The sequence below is a fragment of the Equus caballus genome, chromosome 9 (genome assembly GCF_041296265.1).
Source record: "Equus caballus isolate H_3958 breed thoroughbred chromosome 9, TB-T2T, whole genome shotgun sequence".
Classification (NCBI taxonomy): domain Eukaryota; kingdom Metazoa; phylum Chordata; class Mammalia; order Perissodactyla; family Equidae; genus Equus; species Equus caballus.
The window spans coordinates 89,055,825-89,072,213 of record NC_091692.1 but is presented as its reverse complement, the minus strand read 5'-3'; the positions used below and the strand labels follow the sequence as shown (position 1 = coordinate 89,072,213).

Here is a 16,389-nt window from a genome sequence, read left to right as displayed (position 1 = left end):
GCCTGAGCCTGTAGGTGTGTGAATAAGGCAGGAGGAGACACTGATCAAGGAGGGGCTGATTGCCAAAGGCAGGATCCGGCAGGGAAATTCACCAGCTTTAGCCGCTACCCAATTAGCCCACATCTGGCGTCTCTGAGGATCAGACCCACTCCAGGTCTGCGAGTCCAGGCTCACTGCTGAAGGGATCTGGCCATTGGTTCAGAGCACAACAGTTCTTTCTGCTAGTGTCCCCTTCATTAATGTCAGGGCCAGCCAGAGACTGTGGGCTATGAGCAGGCTCTTTGCAGGCTGGAAAAGGGAGCACACAGCCGTCCTATCTAAGCGTGCATGGTGGCCCAAATCCATTGCAGTCACGACCATAATGCTCAATACGTGTGGCTGTGACCTGACAGAGTGCCACCACAGTCCTGGCACAGGCAAGACCTTTCCAAGTGTCACTTCACTTTATCCTGCTCCTCTGTAAGGCCCATGCCATTAGTCTCATTTTAGAGATAAAGGCTGATGTGCCCAGAGATCTGTCAACCTTCAGTGTCCATGCTTGGTCCTTCACATACTGGGCCCAAGCACGGCGCTGGCAGTCTGGGAGTGTGCCCTCCAACTCTAGCTGGCCATCAACCTAAGTGTGGCCTGGGGCAGGTCCTGTCTCCTTTTCAGGCCTGGTTTTCCATTTGTAATAGATCAGAGAACGTCCCTCCCCAACTCGCACATGAGTGCCCACCTTGGTCTGGGCGTCATTGAGGACGTTGGCGGGCTCCTGGCGGAGGCAGGATATCATTTCTTGGATGGACGAGGTGGGGCAGCCGACCTCCTTTGCGAAAGCAGCTGCCTGCTGCTGAGCCCTCTCCTGGCTGATGACCGCGGCAGGGGAGAGCGCGGAGCCGCCCTGGAAGAGAAAGCAGACTTAGGGCCGATGGTCTACATCGTCTCCTTCCCGGGCTCAGCCCCGAGATGTCAAGGCCACATCAGGGCTCTGCATCCTTCATCCAAGCTTGCGAGTCCCAGGACCCTTCCTGGGGAAGCTCACAGGCATTTGGGAGGTCAGGACTGATCAATGTCACATCAACATGCTGGGTGACCTTGAACGAGTGTCTCCCTAGGCCTCGGCTTCCTCACCTGTGTCCAGAGGGCACTGGATGGAGTCAGCATCAGTCTTGGCTATGAACTGAAGTTGTATATTGAGGCAAAGGGCTGATGGTGGTTGAACGGGAACAAGGATCAGAGCTGTCCTCTGAGAAGAGAAGTCTGCAAAAGGTGGTACCACATCCACCCCACCCTACCCCACCCCACGCCTCCTGGGGGCTCCTTAAATAGCAAGCTTCCCTGGCCAATTAAGATAAAGTTGGATTTTAAAATAGATGCTCACCTAGGAGGTGTTGGAAATGCAGCCATTGTGAAAGTACCTTGTTCCAGCAGAGTCAAAGTAAGGCTCTATGAAAATGTTGGGTTGCTGGGAGCATTTCCTCCCTAAGAATGCAGGTGATGGGAACTGGGTTCCGGGGGGTCTCTTCCTGGCCATGGAGGGTTGGTGGAATTGGGTCATCTGCCCAGGTGGGAGAGGTGAGCTGAGCTGAGCGGGGTCTTAGGTAGAATCTGGGGCCCTTGTCTGGAGTCACCCCCACCCCCAGCTCAGACTCTGGCTACCTGGTACGGAATCACGGGGGACACAGGGTGGGACAGGGGTCCTCCTAGCGCCATCACTATCTCTAGTGCTCTTGCCATTCAGAGAAACGACACAGCGACCGTGGGCTGGGGACTTGGCTGGTTAACTCAGAGTTTCCCCCATTTGACCTCACTTGATCCTCATAACAGCTGTGCATGTTAGCTGCCGTTCTTGTCCCCATCTTACACATGGGAAAATAATGAAATAGGGAAATAAAGTCACTTGACCAAGGGCAAATGTCTGGTAAGGGGCGGAGCCAGCCTGCGGACTCAGACAGCTGGGCTCTGGAGTCCCTCTTGCTCCAGACCCGGGGGCAGAGTGGGAGGTTCTGGTCCCGTGGCAACCTCTGTAGCAAGGGGCCGCCGGGCAGAGAGGAGGGCTGACTGCCCACAGGCTTCCACCCGCCAGGTGCTCACCCGCCAGGAACCTTGTCTGCTTTGTCTCACGTAACCTCCAAAATGACGAGATGAGGTAGATACGCCTCTGCCCCATTTTGCAGACAAATGAACTAAGGCTCCAGAAGGAAAGGGAAAACTCTCATTTATCAAGTATCTAATGTGTACCGGGAACCAGGAGCTTGGCCACGCCAAACAACACTACTGATAGTTAATTTATTGAGTATTTGCTAAGTTTCGGGCACAGCTGTAAGTACTTCACATACATTAACTCATTAAACCCTCTCCACAACCCTGAGAGGTAAGTGTTATTTACCCCCTTATCTTAGAGAGGAGGAAACTAAGGCACAGGACGGTTCAGCATCTTGCCTAGTCTCACACTGCTGGGGAGTGGCCGAGCCAGGACTCCAGTCCAAGCAGCCCACTCTGGGCCATGCGCTCAACCCCCAACTGACACTATGTGCGTTGTTAAAACCAGAACAACATGGCGCGTCGTGAGCTGAACTGTGCTGTCTTACTCCAACATGAAGAGACCAAGGATCTGGCTGACTCCACGGAATACGTTTGCATTCTACACTCTACCCTGAGCTAAAAATGCAGAAAAGGCAGAGCTCAGTTTCCTCATGCAGGAAATGTGTATATCAGAGGATGCTGCTCTCACTGGGTCTTTGAGAGGATGGTTGAAGTAAGGCAGAGGAGAGCATTCTGGAACTGTAAAGTGAGGTGCCTGTGCTCACCTGAGCCATTGGTGCTGTTACCCACTGGGTAAGAGACAACAGAGAGATGCCCAGAGGCGAGGAGACCCATCCTCCTGAGGGCCCAGCTGGACAGATTTCCTAGAGTAAGGGAGCACACTCCAGCCCTGCCCCTGGAAGGTTCCCAGGGGTCTTTGTGCCTCTGAGTCAGGACTGAAGGGTCCTGGACAAAGACAGGTTTTGCCATGAGAAGGGGCCATCCTGCAGGCCAGACTGAGAGCCGAGGGCAGCTCTGGTGGAGGAGAGACCCAAAGGGCCGGGAGAGGGCCCAGGGCCCAGGCCTGGTCCTGTCCACAGGAGGGTCAAAGCTCCACATCTCAGACGCTAAATGCAGTCAGAGGCAGCCCCCAGACCTGGCTTCCACCTCCACACGATGACCCACATGTTACCCAACACCTTTTCCTCCTGGGTAACGTGGACACAGTGGTATCAACTCCACGTGGTTCCTTAGGAGGTGAGATGCCTAACAACACGAGAGCTAATCTTGATAGAGTGTTCTCCACGCGCCAGGCACGATGGAGGGTTTTCTGTGTGGTCTCAGCATTTTACAGATATCAGTTTAAGCCTCACAAGCATTCCACGAGGCAGATGATATTATGATCCCATTTTATAGATGAGGGGGTTAAGGCACACAGAGGTGAATGACTTGCTTAAGATCACAGAGCCAGTCAGAGGCAGAACTGGGATCTGAATGCAGGTCCCTAGGAAGGCATTCTGCATGTTCACCTGACGGGTTCTTGATGAAAGGTGGCGACACTGTTATCACTATTTAGTTGTCAGGACCATGTGGGGACCTGTGGCCAGAGTCAGAGGTGAGGCCGGACAGTCGGAAGCTAAGCCGAGGGAGAGGAAAGCATGGAGGGTGTGGATGCTGAGAGCCGCCCTGTGTCCTGGTGCCCGGGAGCCCTTCCCGAGAGCTCCGAGCTGCTCACAGCAGGGCTGGCTGCCTAGTCTACAGACTCAGGACAGGGACGGGCAGGTACATTGGTTTTCTGTCCTCAACCCACTTAGATAAGCTCAGAATCTCCCGCAATCAGCTGGGTTGGCTGCAAAATGCACAAAGCAATGAAATTAAAATAGCCAGCCTGCCCCAGGCCAGGGATGCAGCGAGGCTGACAACGGACAGGGTCAAGATGATTTAGCCCTAGGGTGGGGTCCCTGTGCCCAAGGGTTTATCTTTCCAACCATGAGGGGGCCAGTTTCCTGAGAACCACTGGATGTGCTTGTCTTAAGAGAAAACACACACACACACACACACACACACACCTGCTAAAGGTATTTGAGGTCAAAGCCCCATGTTCTCAATCGTAAACTGAGCAGACAAACTGCAGGATGCTGAGGTGGGGCCGCTGAGCTGCCTCTGCCCGCAGGTGGGCCGTGAGGACATGTGGATTTCAGGATGGGGCCCTCTAATGTTTTCAACATCATCTTCGGCTATAAAAAGCCAGAGCTCCTGATATGGCGAGGAAGTGGTTAAAGGCGTGGGTTACGCTGAGATAGCAAGATGGCTCAGAGAACTTTCCTCTCTCTCAGTGTTTTGTTTTAATCGATCTTTCTGAAGGAAACCTCTTTCTTTATGGAAAATCAGTGGTTGAACAAGACAACGGCCGGTTCAGTCCTCACTTTAAAGCACTTGGTCAGAGACTAAGAACTGGGGGACTGGAGGAGGGGGGGATGCTGTGCAGAGTCATGCAAGGGGCTGGGGCTTTGTGGGCAGAACCATGTACACTGCCCATCCCTGTCTTGAATCTGTAGACCAGGCTGCCAGTCCTGTCTGAACCTGGCAGAAGGACTGGGTTCAAACTCCAGCTGATGTTACTTGCTGACGAGGTGACCTTGGCAAATCATTGACACCAGGGGCCTCGATTTCCTCATCTGTGAATGGGCATGAAAAACCATACTTCACAGGTCATCATAAAGATGCCCAGGAGAAGATGGCAGCTGTCCCCTGCACAGGGCGTGGTGTAGTTCGTGTTGCTGTTAGCCTGGTGGAGGCTCACAGGCCCCCTGCAGGGCTTGGAGGCAGCAGAGTGTCTTCAGGCTGCCCTGTCACGCCTGCAGTCCCTCAGCCCGGATCCGTGCTTTATCTAAGTCTGACCTAGCTATTCAATGGCTATGAGTTTCCGCTGGTTGTTTTTAACTTTAAAAATAGTGCAGGGCAAAACCACAATTGCTTACCACTGCCTTTTCTCCCTGGAGCCTCTGAACTTTGTAAGGTGACTTGACCTCGGTCAGCCACTACGGTCACCTCGGAGCCAGGACCTGCCCCTGTCCAAGAACACGTATAGACACACACAGTCACAGACAGAAGGACACTCACAATACAGTCACACACAGATGCACTCACACCCACGTACTCACACAGAAACATACATGCCAAGACATACAATACAGCCACACATACTCAGAAATACACGCAGACACACACACACAAACATACATTCACACAAAGACACACACACACACACACAGACTCACACAGACACACACCCTCAGAAAAACACATAGACAGAAACACACTCACACAGGGACACAGACAGAAAGACACACCCACCCACACAGATATACAACAATACACACACATACACACTAGACTATTTCTTCTTGAAATAGACACCACTTACAGGCCTTCCACGAAGTCACCGACCAGAAAAGCAACAAGGAGGGGCTAGTTTCTGTGACAAACATGGCTGTCCCAGGAGGCCCAGTGGCCCTTTCTTAGAGGGGTCAGTGAGTCCGAGGAGGTGGCTCTGGGTGGAAAGGGAGCCCTCCAGGAGGTGCCTGCTCTGTCTCTTCTCCTTCCTAGCACCCCTCACACTCCTCTGCCCCTCCCTCTCCCAGGGATTCCTCAACTGTGGGGAGGACGGGGTCAATGAGTTACCTCCTGGAGAAACAGGGGATGGTGGGACGCTCGGTGCCTGCCCAGGGCACTGCCTGGGAATCAAGGAGCTAATTCATGCAGAGCCCTTGCAACAGGGCCCTGCATAGACATAACTGACGTAATAGATGTAATAATGACGGCAATAACTGATATTTAAGTAGCACTCTAGGAGGGCTGTGCTCGTAAAAGCTCGTTTATATCCCAGAAGAACCCTACGAGGTGGGTACCAGTATCATCTCAAGCCCCGGGCAGAGATGGGTTCATTTGCCCCAAGTCTCCCAGCTGGGGAGAGGCGGACCTGGGATTTGAACCCAGGCAGTGGGCTCCTCAGCTCCATGTTCTAACCACTGTGGTCATCGGTCCCTTTCTGTCCCTGTGTGAATGGGAGGCCAAAGCAAAGTGAAAAGCTCATGGCTCTAGGTCTGGGCAGACCAGGGCTTCCATTCCAGGTCTACCGGTTGCCATCTTGCCACTCCCTTCATCTTTCCAAACTTCTAGTTCCTGATCTGTAAAATGGGGACATTAGGGTGAAGATTCACAGAGCTGATGTGCAGACTAACCGGGATAACGGACGTAAATTACCTAACACATAATTAGCACTCGATAAAGTGAGCTGTAGTTATCATTAATGAATATTGTTATCCATATGTTTAACACCTACTATTTGACTTCTTATCATGGCATAATAAGTCACTTAATTACAAACCAAAGCGACAGACAGCAAGTCCCTTGCGATTTCCATCATGGAGGCCTGCCCATGCTCACTTCCATGTCTCTACCTGCGAAGCCGCTGTGGAGCTGGCACTCCTGCGTCTCCACGGTAACGCACACTGGCCAAAGGACTTTCCTGCCCACTATCCTGATTCAGTTCTCGCCACACACAGGGAGGTTCGGATTAGGTAAGAAGGACGGTCTGTTTTTAGGGAGGAATTCTCTGCCACACAGAACCTGAATCCAGGTGTTGCAACTGCAAACTCAGTTCTTCTCTCCATGATTTCTCATTGGGAGAAATCAGATGTGCGACCCCAAACCCTGACCAGACCATTGGGCCTCTAGGAACTTAATCCTCTCTAGCTGGTTCACTGACTGGACTGAAAGGTATTACCCAAGAGTTATCAACCTGATATTTAATTTAAGGATTGGCATGGGAGGCTTGGCACCAGATGCAAGAAGTTTTATTTTATTCCAGGCAAAGGGAGTCACAAAGAAATGTGAGTCCCAAGCCTGAGTGAGGTGGATGCTTTTTGAAACTACAGACTATATCCAGCAGGACACACATGCCAGTGGCCTCAAGGCGAGGCTCTCTATCATCAAGGTCAAGAGAGAGCCAGGAGTTCTCATGATTTGAGAGTTCAGAGAAGAGAGAGATTTCTGAGCAGGAGGGAAAGCTGAACCGGAGGAAGCTGCACAGAAGAGAGAGGACCTGAGTGGACTTTGTTGGGAGTAAATGATTGGAGAAAAGGAAAGAAGGTGGATGGCCACTCCTGGGGGAGGGGGCAGGGATGGCAGGTGGGTTCAGGGGCCTGATTACCCAAAGGAGCTGTAGGGACAGGAGCTGGTCCTAAGTAACCCAGCATCCTCAGAACGGTGCCTGGAACTCAGAAGAACGTGCATTGAATGAGTGAGCCAGTGACTGTGTGAGCGAGGGCATAGAGGGATGGATAGATGGATGGATGGATGGATGGATGGATGGATGGATGGATGGGTGGGTGGATGGATGGACAAGTGAGTGGATGGATGATGGATGGATGGATAGATGAGTGGATGAATGGATGGATGAATGGATGGATAGACTGATTAATTCTCCTGAGTGAAGAGAAGCATTTGCATAGATGGGTAGTGAGGAATAAAGTTGAGAGGACTTTCAATCCAGCCTAAATAAGAGGGTGGTGAACCCTTGGATACAGGAGAGCGATCCTCCAGGCAATGGGGAGTCAGTAAAGGCTTCAGAGCAGGGTGTTACAGGAAGTACTTTAGGAATGTCATCGAGTCATCTGTCTTTGCGTCCTCAGTACTGAAAATGGCGCATGGTGCTCCATAGGCTCTCAGTGAACGACTGAGCATGGACATCTCCTGAAGATAAACTTCTGAGGGCAGTGGCTGGGATGGTCATTCCTTTGCCCTCAGAGCCTAGCACTGAGCTTGGTGTCTTCACTAAAGATTGGCTGAGCAGAATGGAACTGAAACGAACGGCTGGATGGTAGACTGACCAGCTGAGCGGGGATGAACAGGAGAGGGCAGCGGCTAAAGTAGGGAGCCCAGCAGAGGCTCGTATGTCTGAGGAGAAAGGGGTGAGGCATGAAGGGAAGCAGTGGGTCCCTCCACAGCCCTGCACTAGCTCCTCTGCTGGGAATAGGCCCAAACCTGGAAGGCTGTCCCCAGAATACTGTAGACTAGCTGAACTGGGGGATGCTGTTGAACAGCCAAGACCGCGCAGAGAGAAGTCTGGAAACTAAAGCAGAGATGGGCTTTTTAAAAAACTGCCATACATCCAAGTTGGCATTTAATGTTTTCTACACTGAAATCATCTTCTTGATCCCCAAATTTTCCTCTAATTTGTAGCACTTCAGTTTGGGCAAAACTTCAGTCAAAGGGATGATAATTAACACAACTTTCATCTTGAAACCCTAGTCTTAGGGCAGAAGGACACTCTTCTCCCTTCTTCTTCTTCTTCTTAGGAACCAGCAGTTCTTGCTTATACTTGGTGAAGGCCCAGGGAATTTGGAGGAGGAAAACAAAGGTGTAGCTAGCCCTTGCGAACGTCCCCTGAAGATGAGCCGAGGTGTCTCTCTTGCCTGGAAAGGTGTTAACACCAGGTCCTGGCGCGAATCCTAGCCTCGTAGAGCACGGGAAAGGTTGCCTTGAAGGAGCTCAGAGAATGTCCTCCAGCTGTTATGGAGCAGTGTGTGTGTGTGCAGAATACTGCACCGCTGGGAGCCTCAGTCCCCTCGGGGGGCACATGAAACACACCGGCCACGAGAGGAACTCAGCGCGGGGCCTGGTGCGGACCAGATGCTCCGCTGCCTTCTGTTACTTCCAGTGCTCCTAGTTCTATTGGGACTACCAGGAGGACAACCGCAGTCCAGCGCTCCATGGACTGATTCTGCACTACTATTCTCTTTAAAGCTTCAAAAACAACTTCCCGCGTAGACAAGTGGAATAGTTCTTCATAAATCATGGCTGAGTGCAAGATGCCAAATTTTCATGGAAAGCAAGTAGCCAGGTCTCTCTGCGGTGCAGGGACCGGAGCAGGAGGCAAGGCTTCACATCCACGCGCTGCCTCCCTCCCCGCCGTGGGCATCTGCAGAGCCCCTCGGCCACTCCCGCTTCCATCTTTCCAGCTTTAAATAATATAACTTTTAAAGGGAAGTGCAAGAGAATGAAACATTTAGAAAGTGACTTTTAAGAGCCAAGGCAGTCATGCACATTTTCTCACGTGATCCCACAACCACCCATAAATATTATCCCCACTCTACAGATGGAGAAACCGAAGCCCGGAGTGGAGAAGTAATTTGTTCAAGGTCTTGGGACTGGAAGTGGCAGAGCTAGGATTATAAAGCTGCAGTGTACTACCTATGCCTGGAAACAACAGGAACGAAGCACATCCCAGACCCTTATTTCCCACTCCACTCGTGTGTGGCTGGTGGATGGTGACTCATAAACGAGGTCTTTGCAAGGGTGGCCAGGACAGCGAGAGGAAATGAGGGGAGAGTCTGGCTTCCCCCATGGAGGAGTGCCAAATGGACAGCAGTCTCCCACTATGGCTCAGAAAGACGTATTGTTATGTCCTTGTTATGTCTGCAGCCTGGAAAAGCCTCACTGAGACAAAACAGAATCAGCCTGAGTCACCGTGCTAGGCGTTTACAACTGTACCACGTTCTGCTTTATGCAGAGCTCTTGCTTACATTGGCTCATTTAAATACCCAAAACCACCCTCTGATGTAGGAAGAACCAATATTATTTAAAAAGAATCTACACTACTTATTTAATCATTCTTTTCTATATACCCCACCTCATTCCAAAAACCATTTGGGGTCTACTCAGGAAAGAGTGTCAAAGAAGTTTAGTAACCTGCTAGCACCAGTTGAAAGAGGTTAAGAACCCAGATTTCCTGACTCCAACATGCTGTGGTTTCCCATGATGCCATGCTGCCTTGATTGATGGCAGAGGCTGTGTGACATTCACGGGCATCCTGTCCCCCACATCTTCTCTGCCATCACCTACCCCTCCACTAGGTTTTTTCATAGTCCCACTGTATCAATTCCCAGAGTCCCCTATTCACCCAAGATGAGGGAATGATGGGGGAGTTTTATTGGCTTTTTATACTTTTCAGAATATTCTTTCTCCAATGAATGTATATTAAATTTGTAATTAGAAAAACCTTAAATTAGACTTAAAAGATCAATTCTTTTGATCAGTTTCTTCAAAAAAAGAAAACTAAAATTACACATAATCCTTCTAGTCAAGGAGCATCACTGTCAAATACTATAGGCCCCCTGGTATGTTTCTTCCATTTGTGTGTGTGTGTGTGTGTGTATGTGCATGTATGTGTATATTTAAATACCGTCATACGCTGCATGACGACATGTTGGTCAACGACGGACTGCATATACGACACTGGTCCCATAAGATTAGTACCATATAGCCTAGGTGTGTAGCAGGCTATACCATCTAGGTTTGTGTAAGTACACTCTATCATGTTCGCACAATGATGAAATCACCTAACGACGCATTTCTCAGAATGTATCCCTGTCATTAAGCGACACATGACTGTATTTATACGTAGGAAATAAGTAAGATCATACCACTTTGGGACCTGTTTTTTCACCTCACAGTCCATTGTGAATATCATTCTGTGTCGTTACCCATTCATTTACAAGCTGTTTCCGAAGCCAGCATGCAGTGGGGTCTTTAGGCTGTTAGGGAGGGAGTCACAGAGAGGTTAGGAGCCCCTGCAGGCTATGAAGCGTGACACACTGGGATGCAAATCCCAGCTCTCATGGGTGGCTGGTGGACTTGGGCTCTTCATCGGTAGGAAGGAGTAGAATGACATCGATAGGTTCCCCACAGGATTGTTGTGGTGAAAAAGTGAGATGATTTTCATATAACAGTAGGGTGCCTTGCAAATTGTGAGTATTCAGCAAGTGATAACTTTTATTGTTTCTAGTTTTCTGATGTTTCAGACAACACTGCAATGTACATCTTTACAGTGAAGTCTACTCACGGATCTATGATGATTTCCTTATACAAAGCATATACAGGGTTAAAGGTCTACATTTCTTTTTCTGAGACAATAAGAACGTATTGAATGAGCTGTTTACACAACATTTTAATGGTTTCCCATTAAATAGGTACCATATGAAAATCTTTATTAAAGGAAAATATTTTTGTATTCCGCATGTATGATGAACATTTAGATAGTATTTTAAGCTATGTTTCTTGGCCTTTACAGCTAACTTTTTAAAAACTGTTCTAAGGGGATATAACTCACATATAGCTCACTCATTTAAGGCACATAATTCAATGGTTTTTAGTTATATTCACAGAGTTGTGCAAACGTCACCAGAATCTAATTTTAGAACATTTTCATCATCCCACAAAAAACCCTGTCCCCATTAGCAGTCATTCTCCATTCGCCGCCCTCGCTCCCAGGCCCAGACAACCACTAATCTACTTTCTCTATATATAGATCTGCCTATTATGAACATTTCACGGAAATAGAATCTACCATATGTGGCCAATGCTTCTGACTCACTTCACTTCACCCACGTTACGGCAGGCATCAGTACTTCATTCCTCTCATTGCTGAATAATATTCTATTGTATAGACACACCATATTTTGTTTATCTATTCATCAGCTGATGGACGGTGCGTTGTTTCCACTGTTTGGCGGTTATAAATAATGTTGCTATGAACATTCACGCTCAATGTTTTGTGTGGATGACATTTTCATTTCTCTTGGTTGTACACCTAGGGATGGAATTGCTGGATCTTATGGTAACTCTATGTTTAACCTTTTGAGAAACTGCCAAATGTTTTCTAAAGCAGCTGTGGCTTTTTTTTTTCTGTGAGGAAGATTGTCACTGAGCTAACATCTGTGCCAACCTTCCTCTATTTTATGTGGGATGCCACCACAGTGAGGCTTGATGAGCAGCACTAGGTCTGCGCCCAGGATCTGAACCTGTGAACCCTGGGCCCCCAAATCAGAGCACGTGAGCTTAACCACTGTGCCACCAGGCCAGCCCCAGCAGCTGCACCATTTTATATTCTCATAAGCAATATATGAATGTTCCAGTTTCTCCACATCCTCACCAACTCTTACCATCTGTATTATTTATTATTGTTGTTGTTATTATAGCAATCCTAGTGGGGGTGAAGTGGTATCACATTGGTTTTGATTTGCATTTACCTAATGTCTAATGATGTTGAGCAATTTTTCATGTGCTTATGGACCACTTGTATATCTTCCTTGGAGAAATACCTGTTCAGATCCTTTGTCTACTTTTAAATTGAGTTATTTGTCTTTTGGTTATTGAGTTATAAGTGTTCTTTATGTATTCTGGATACAAGCCCCTTATCAGATATATGATTTGCAGCCATTTTCTCCCATTCTTTGGGCTTTTTTGCTTTCTTGATAATATCTTTTGCAGCACAAAAGTTTTTAATTTTGATGAAATCCAATGTATCTATTTTTTCTTGTCTGCTTGTGCTTTTGGAGTCATATCTAAGAAACCATCGCTTAACCCAAGGGCCAGGAGTCCCACCTTGCATTCTAAATATACATTTCTTTAAAACCTTTCTTTACGATGTGCTGCCAAACTGCCCTACAGGAAGCTTGTACCCTGGTGTATTTTTATTTGCGAACATAAATCAGCCACCCACTGTGTCTACACGTGGAGGAAAGAGAAGGAAGTGCCAGCAGGTAGTGGGTGCCTGGGGTACTCTAAGCACTTTGTTCTCAAATGTGTGCCCATTAAACCTCTGAACCAGGGAGCCAGGACTGTGCCCCTTTTATTAAAGAGGGACAGAGGCTCAGAGAGCATAAATGACCTGCCCCAAGTCACCCCCTGCTTGGGAGTTGGACCCAGGCCATGGGTCCCCAAAGCTGCTGCACCACCCAGCCTCCATATGCCAAAGAGAGCAGGAACAGAGGTGACTATGTGCACGCAACCTCCTTCTCTGGACATTTTGGCAGACATTTCTCCCCACCTAACTGCTCCCGTCCCTGTGCAGGCGCCATCAGGAGGCCTTGCCGGGGCAGTCATCCCAGGGGAGCCCTCCGAAGGGGGGACCTCCCAGGAACTTCTTCGCTCGGAAAATGGCGAGGAGCTGGGCCTTGGCTTGGCTCCTAAAGAACAGAGCTTGCTCTCCTCTCATCTTTTCCCTCCAGGTTCTTGCAGACTTGACAAAATCCCGTTTCCCATCTGTCGCAAACATTACATCCCATTGCCTCAGTCACCTTCTGGCTGTCAGAAACCATTTACATGCTTGGCACTTGAAAGAACTGATTTTCCAGGCAAAGGTATCCCCCTTTTGAAAGGGACAGCTTGAGTGATGGCCGAGGCAGTGGCTGCCCCCTTATTTCACAGGCTCCCGAGTCCCTCCATCCTCAAGTATCGATTCATGCATACACACTGGGCGTATGTTGCCTTTCAAAAACAATGGCATAATTACAACTTGTAAAATTGCCTAGACGTTCCTTTCCAGTCATTTATACCTGTGGCTTTGTTTCAAGGACGAGCTGGCCAGAATCATGACTAGCGCAGCTGAACGGTAGAGAGAGAAGCTAGGTCTTGGTTTTTGAGGATGACACCCTGGGGCTGAACTGTGGCTTTGTCACCTTCTGATTCGCTGGCTTTGAACAAATTAGTTACCTCTTTAAGTCTCAGTTCCCTCAGCTGTAACGCGCCTGCCTCACCGACTTGTTGCAGGGGGCACATGAAATACACTGTGTGAGGAACTCAGCGCGGGGCCTGGTGTGGACCAGATGCTCTGCTCGCTGCCTCCTGTGACTTCTAGTACTCCTGATTCCGTTGGGGCTACCAGGAGGACAACTGTGTGCCCGCGCGTCATGGACTCATTCTACATTGTCGTTCTCTTAAAAACTTTGAAAACCATTTCCGGTAAAGAACAGTGGGAAGAACTTGGATTTAGAAATCAGAAAGATTTGCATTTCCAATCTCTGCTCTCTCCCTTAGTGGCCTTGCCATTTTGAACAAATCAATTCACTTCACCAAATCCATTTTGGTAACGTGGGATTTTAGTCTGACCTCGTAGGTTTGCTGTGTGGATTGGGGAAGTTAATATACAGATAAGGTAGTGGGTGGCAGTGCTGGGGGTTCGCCAGCCCTTGCCCAGAGCTGCATCCTGGTGTCTAATTTCAAGATGGAGAGATGGAGGCGGAGACAAGTGCTGGGCCGCTGTGTTCCCTGAAAGTTTTGACTCCTGCCGTCAGCCATGCTGTAGGAAGAGCTACCCCAAGACACATGAGCGTCTAGAAGACCGTAGAACCTAGCAAAGATTTCTAGAAGTGAGAAAGCCATGCTCTGATTATTCTTTTCCTCCCAGTCTCCTCCGGACCACCTCCCTCTCTCCATTTCCCCTCTCTCCCTCCCTCCCTCCCTCCCTCAGTAAATGCAGTGCACAGACCTGACCATAGGAAGGACTCGCCATGCCCGACCTAGAGAAGCACAGCCTGTGTGGAAGTTCTGGGGTTCTGATGGGTTTGGATGGCCTCAGGGTGCATAAGGGGAAGTGGCTGATTCCTGTGCCTGAGGGGGATCAGGTGGCCTCTCAGAGAAAGTCCCACAAGGAGGTGTGACCTGGGTTGCGTGGACATGAGCAGTGGTGACTCTGCTGAGACTGGGAGCAGAGCCGAGAGGAGGGACACTGCCTGGCACTGGTTTGATGTCCCTGGAGCGGTCATCTGAGGAGGCTGGACCGGGAGGCAGGGCACTGGCCCAGAAGGCCCTTCCCGTGTGCCATGTTAAAAGGGAAGAGTGAGGGAGCCGCCCTGGAAGTTCAGTTAAAGGTCCTGGAGTCAGGTCCCAGGCTTGGAATCTGTGTGTAGGGAGGAGAGGCTGGAGGGAGGGGCCTGCACCAGAAGTGGATCGTCCAGGGTTCCCACCCAGCGTCCAGGCCAGAGAGACCATGGCGCACACGCTCTTTGGGGTTCCCGTCTGCACGACCAGCTGAACTGAAATCCCGGCCCTGGCCTGTCCTGGTGTCTCTGTCTTCGGGCCCGAGCCTCACACCCTGACCCCTCCACCCTCGCTTGGCCATGTGTTCAGATCGGCTCCGCATTTTCCACTGTGGTGCCCACTTCCTTGTCTCGTATGAGCTCCAGCTGGGTGTAAGATCCGAGCCCAGCCCCTGCCCTGTGACAAGGACAATCCTGACAGCCCCTGGCCCATAAATCAAGCAGATCGTCTCCCCAGACTTTCCTGTGCAGACACTGCCAGGGGACTCTTGCATCTCTAGGAACTACACAGGCACACTTCTGAATCCCCGCCCCAGCTTGGCTCCTGGAATCCATTTCACATCCGTTCCAACACCATCCCCTTCAAATTTGTCAGGTGAAAACAAGTGTGAGTTATTAGACAGTGTAGAAAAAACAGACAGCGCATGGGCTTTGGGATTAGAGAAATCGTAGTGAATCCTGTGCTGACAGCTTGGTAAGCAGTGCTACTCCCCGTGTCTCTGTCTCCCTGTCTGTAAAAGGGGTATATAACAATGACTCAAGGTGTGGCATCCAGAGCACGGGCCATGGCTCCATCAGCCCAGCTTCAAGTTCAGCTTCCCCTCTAGCCAGCTGTGTGTCCTTAGGAAAACTATTTAAATTCCCTGTGTCTCAGTTTCCTCAAATGCAAAATGAGGATGAGAAGAATATTGACCTCATTCGCTTGTTGACATGAATTGATAAGACAACATGTAAAGCGCCAACGTGTGTTATATTTCAAATAAGTAGTAGCAGTCATTAAAGTCATAATGGATATTGCAAAGAGTACTTGGGAAAATTCAACGAACTAACATATTTGAAAAATACTTTATAACTTGTAAAGCACTATACGGATGTCAGTTATTGTTATTTATAATCCTACTGCTGCTCAAACTAAAAAAAATAATAATGAAATGTTCTCCAGTCTAAAAGAGGCTTTGGGGGTTGAAATTTTGTCGTGGCCAAAGCTATTTTAAGCAACTGAGCGTGTCTCTCGTCTGCTGGCCCTCCTTGGCCGCCCCATGCTGCTGAGTGTAATTAGTTGTGGCTCAGTGGGTAATGAAGCAGACGCCGGGCGACAATTTCACACCCATCCAGTTGCTTACACATGGTTGACACCATTTTAAATGACATCAAGGCCAGTTCTGAGTTTGCTCTTCTTTGGATAACAACAACAGAATCTTGTCGTGAGTGCAAGAGCCTCTCCCACAGAAGCGTCATAGAAATGAGAGAGCTCGAGGGGACTTGAGTAAAGGCTGTAATGATTCTGTTATAGATCTTAACTTCGTTTTGCACTGTTTCCACTGTCCCAGGACACAGCCTGCTCTGCCGCTTTGAGCTGGTCTACTATCAGGATAATTCCATGCGCATCTTTGAGCACCTCCCATATGTCAGATGCTGCAGGGAATCGAAGATGCTTAAGGCCATAAGGAAGTTACGAATGGACAGGGAGGGGACTTTCTTTCTTTCCTTTTTTGTT

At 49.3% G+C, this 16,389-nt stretch overlaps 2 protein-coding genes across 2 annotated transcripts in view; one reads left to right on the top strand and one right to left on the bottom strand.

The window, feature by feature from the left end:
• The window catches only part of TG (thyroglobulin), a 243,041-nt gene that overhangs the window by 37,851 nt on the left and 188,801 nt on the right, over positions 1-16,389 (bottom strand). The window contains exon 41 of the mRNA XM_014728161.3: positions 719-883. Within this exon, the coding sequence (XP_014583647.3) occupies positions 719-883 (165 nt within the window). The remainder of the gene's footprint in view (positions 1-718; positions 884-16,389) is intronic.
• The window catches only part of SLA (Src like adaptor), a 64,163-nt gene that overhangs the window by 6,878 nt on the left and 40,896 nt on the right, over positions 1-16,389 (top strand). The window lies entirely within an intron of this gene.